Source organism: Amphimedon queenslandica, unplaced genomic scaffold, assembly GCF_000090795.2.
Source record: "Amphimedon queenslandica unplaced genomic scaffold, v1.1 AMPQUscaffold_13471, whole genome shotgun sequence".
Taxonomy (NCBI): domain Eukaryota; kingdom Metazoa; phylum Porifera; class Demospongiae; order Haplosclerida; family Niphatidae; genus Amphimedon; species Amphimedon queenslandica.
Genome location: NW_003546293.1, coordinates 256,272 through 261,121, shown reverse-complemented (window position 1 = coordinate 261,121; position 4,850 = coordinate 256,272). Strand labels below are relative to the sequence as shown.

General features: G+C 34.4%; 3 protein-coding genes across 3 annotated transcripts in view; 1 reads left to right on the top strand and 2 right to left on the bottom strand.

The window, feature by feature from the left end:
• Positions 1-1,566, bottom strand: part of LOC109580927 (uncharacterized) — a 5,976-nt gene extending 4,410 nt beyond the window's left edge. Inside the window, exon 1 of the mRNA XM_019994522.1 lies at positions 1,107-1,566. Within this exon, the coding sequence (XP_019850081.1) occupies positions 1,107-1,528 (422 nt within the window). The 5' untranslated portion in view covers positions 1,529-1,566. The remainder of the gene's footprint in view (positions 1-1,106) is intronic.
• LOC100634891 (inactive peptidyl-prolyl cis-trans isomerase FKBP6-like) overlaps positions 1-4,850 on the top strand; it is a 27,520-nt gene that overhangs the window by 7,482 nt on the left and 15,188 nt on the right. The window lies entirely within an intron of this gene.
• The window catches only part of LOC109580928 (uncharacterized), a 9,745-nt gene continuing 8,404 nt past the window's right edge, over positions 3,510-4,850 (bottom strand). Inside the window, exon 2 of the mRNA XM_019994523.1 lies at positions 3,510-3,535. The gene's annotated coding sequence lies outside the window, so the exon portion shown is untranslated. The remainder of the gene's footprint in view (positions 3,536-4,850) is intronic.

Genomic DNA, 4,850 nt, shown 5'->3' with positions numbered 1-4,850 from the left:
ACTTGTTGACATGTAGTTCATGTTCTCCATCTCTCTATGCAACTCTACTGAATTACTGATTGATTATGTTGGCCCTTATAATGACTTTATGAAAACGTACGATGGTTGTTTTGAATATAATATATTTTCAATATGTGACACGACAATTATTTTTTAGACTACAGACTAATTTATACTGTAATACATTAGTACTGGTAATTTCTATAAACTTGAACATATGATGTGTTTATGTAACACAAATTTTGAAAATTTCATAACTCTTATATTTGGTATGTTTACAGGTATTTGTGATTTTAGTTGTGTATATGTACATTGTCTGTAAGCTAACAGATAACATGACTTTCTAAGGCAAAAACACTTCCTTTTTGACTCACATACAATAACAGCTCTCCTCCAATATCAACATAACCTATTACATATAGCAAGGGTGCAAAAGTCATGGCAGCCATTTTGTTTGGGGGTGAATCCTACTTAGTAACGCTACCGTGTTACTAATAAATGTATTTTAAAGAATAGTAATAGAAATAGCAATGAATCTTAGATTAGCACTAACATATTTGTACTATAGTGTCTACAGCTTTAGTCACTTACTAAAAAACCAACTAAACAAAGACAATGCACTACTTATAATTATTAATTGTTCCTTTACTTGACATAAATCTCATACAATTGAACTGGAGTATCTTCATTTCCATATCCACTATTCCCACACACCCTCAGTTCAATGTAATCAGTAATCGTAGCATTACCATAATCTCTGAAGAACCATGGAAGACCAGTACCATTACAACAAGGAGCTTCAACTGAAGGACAGTTATTTCCATCCCACAATGGATCAGGAATATAAATCTTATTTTTAATTGGAGTGCTGTTGATACCTGACTCACAATAGTAGTGCTCTCCTATAAATGATGGAACTGTAGTATTTGCTCCAGTATTGCAAGGACAGGCAGAGCCTGAATTGATATTTGACTGATACCCAGCTATATAAGACCAGACATGTTGGCGAGGTGACCCACGTGTGATACTGACTCCATCAATATAAGCATCATTGATATTGTTGTTTGCGACTATAACTGATACCATTTGTTTGGAATAGTTTAGACCTACAACCACCATATTTATTCTCTCTCCTACAAACTCTAATGCCTCCAGTCATCAATTCCTCAAGTCCAGAAGGACAATTTTGTGTAATGTCAGTCATATCAAGATAAGCTATTCTTGTCCATCCTCCATCTTGTCCACACAGCTCTCCCATATTGCAGTATATGTTGCGACTGTTAACATGAAAATAACCAGAAGGACTGTTGGGATAAGCTGCTTTAATATCTTTGCAAGAAACAAGTCGAATGTTAAACAAAGAGGATCCATTCTGTATCTGTAGTAATAGTAGTACATCATTAACAGCAGCAGCAGTTGGTATACTGATATCTTTAATAAGACTAGTGTTCAGTAATTGAAGTAGTTCATCTGTAGACCTGTTGGTATTATTAGCATGTACCATAATCTGTTGAATTATACTATTCATTGTATCCTGTATCAGTGACAGGTTACAGTTAATAGCATTATTACCACTATTAGTGAGGCCAGCACTATTACTGCTTGCATTACTTGTACATGTACTCATGAAGGTATCTTTTGATATTAAGTTAAGTACAAGTATAGCTACCAATAGGAATATTATGATCACCAGTAGAATTATTATTGCAGCAAATGACTTCTTTCCTACAGTATACTGCACTGGTTGTTGAGGAGGTTTGGTATCCTTAACATTAGCTTTTGGTAGCTGATAATCTAATGAATATATCATACATTAGTTTTAATAATAAATTACTTGTATGGTATATACCTGAGTAGTCATGAAGATCTGAGTACATTGCTTCTTCAGTACTAATATCAGTCTTTACTACTGGTTGATAGGCTGTGTTTTGTGTTAGCTTCATTTCTTCATTGAAATCCTTAGCTTCACTTTGAAAGCTTGTAGACATTGTATTGTTTTCCATCTCTTCACTAGCACTGCTTATAGTTATCTACAGCTCTTTATATTTATCTGAGTTTATATTGGCACTACAGCACTTTCATTATAGTGTTTCAAAGTTTCATAGCTTATCTCTGTTTACCTCAATGCTTGTTTACAATATACATGACATTTTCTAAACTACAGACCAATGCTGTAATACATTTGCTACTAGAAGTGCCTATAAATGTTTGGTGTATTATTAATTTATCTAACACAAAGTTGAAAGTGTCCATTAGGCATATCACTTGTGTATATACATGTGTGTACAATTGTCCTTAAGCTAACAGATAACATGACTTTCTGAGGCAAAAACACTTCCTTTTTGACTAACATACAGCTCTCCTCCATTCTCTATTCTTCCTTTTAGACTCGCATTGTATTATAATAGTCCTGCATCCAAACATTACATTACATGACATTTGTATGTGCACTGTATTGCTAATTATGAACTAGTTGATAACCATACTTATGTTTTATGTAATCAATTAATCCACTTTTTGTTTCCAAACCAGTTGCGTTATTATAGTGTGATAGTTTACTTTTAATGTATGTTGCACTGGTTTTATTACCTGAGCCACATGTAGGCATGAAGCAAGGGTAAAGCAGTTGTCCTGTCTGTGCACATTTCGCTACTCTGTCTTCATTGCCAGTATTTGTTTTATTTGTGCAGTTGAATATTGTAAATGTTTTTTTTGTTGTGGAAGCTTACTGTAACCAGTAAACAGTGACATCACAACATTCTGTATATTTGATCAGCATTATTTATTTCTTCTAAAGAAATCTAACATAAATATGTCTAATCATAAAACTGATATTACCAAATAAACTATACACGATACTAATGTTCTTTTATTTGACATAAATCTCATACAATTGAACTGGAGTATCTTTGTTTTTGTGTATCTCTCCTTGGTCACACATGACACACCTCATGCTGTTCAATGTAATCAGTATATATAGTGGTATGAGAAAAGCAAAATCAATAGGATGTATGGAAAAACAATTCTAATAAAGTCAAACAGCAAAAGCCCAAAATAGAACAACTCTTAATGCCATAAAGAAATTTCAATGACAGGTCAGTGCCATAATTCTCTATAATGGATAATCCAAGACATGTGGCTGGCTTTCAATTCAAGCTCTGTGTCTAATAGCCACAGATAGTGGATTGGTTGATTCTGCCAGATGGTATAGTCTCTCTATGACCAGCTTTAGCAAAATCCCAAACCCTCAACACACAGTTTTGTCTACAAAAAACATTACCATCTGATTGGTTTGAAATTCTGAATCTTCTTTAGAACCTGATGCTTTGACAGATAGTAAAAATAGAAGTACAGCATTTGGCGTCGTATATACAATTAAAAATATATACTGTACATAATTTAGCTATGTATATGCAGTATGTTTGTTTGCTGTAAGCATGTTGTATATTGTTTATGATATCTCTTGCTTTCACTTTTGCACTTTTCAATAATAATAATTATTTTTGTCTGTACAGTACTAATGACAATTAATGTTCTACTAACAAAGACAATGCACTACTTATAATTATTAATTAATTGTTCCTTTACTTGACATAAATCTCATACAATTGAACTGGAGTATCTTCATTGCTCCATCCACTATTCCCACACACCCTCAGTTCAATGTAATTAGTAATGGTAGCATTACCATAATCTCTGAAGAACCATGGAAGACCAGTACCATTACAACAAGGAGCTTCTTTTGAAAGACAGTTATTTCCATCCCACAATGGATCAGTAATATTTACTACTTGGGAAGGATCACTGTATATACCTGACTCACAATAGTAGTGCTCTCCTACAAATGATGGAACTGTATTATTTGCTCCAGTATTGCAAGGACAGGTATGACCTCCATTAGTACTTGACCTTAACCCAGCTATATAAGACCAGACATGTTGACGAGGTGACCCACGTGTGATGCTGACTCCATCAATATAAGCATCATTGATATCATTGATGCTAGCATGAACAGCATCAGTTGTTCCCTTTTGATATCCAACCACTTTACCACATATTTGACTATAACTGATACCATTTGTTTGGAATATGTTAGACCTACAACCAGCAGAATCACCCTCTCTCCTACAAAGTCTAATGCCATTGCCTGAGCTAGGGAGCCATTCCTGAAGTCCAGAAGGACAGTTCTGTGAAATATCATTCATATCAAGATAAGCTATTCTTGTCCATCCTCCATCTTGTCCACACAGCTCTCCCATATTGCAGTATATATTGCGACTGTTGACATAATAGTAACCAGAAGGACTGTTGGGATGAGCTGCTTTAATATCTTTGCAAGAAACAAGCCGAATGGAATTAAACAAAGAGGATCCATTCTGTATCTGTAGTAATAGTAGTACATCATTAACAGCAGCAGCAGTTGGTATACTGATATCTTTAATAAGACTAGTGTTCAGTAATTGAAGTAGTTCATCTGTAGACCTGTTGGTATTATTAGCATGTACCATAATCTGTTGAATTATGTGCTTGGTGTTTACATCATGATCATTGATCTGTTCCATTAAGTCATTTATTTTGCTCTGTAGAAATAATGAGTTATTATCCATTGTATTTTGAAGAAGGAGTGAGTTTTGGTTCATTATATCCTGTATCAGTGACAGGTTACTGTTAATAGCAGTATTACCACTATTAGTGAGGCCAGCACTATTACTGCTTGTATCACATGTACATGAACCTTTATTAAGCAACTGTACTATCAGCACACATACCAATAGTATCAGTATGAGTGCCTGTAGGACTATTATAGCAGCAAGTAGTCCCTTTCCTGCAGTATACTGCACTGACTGTTG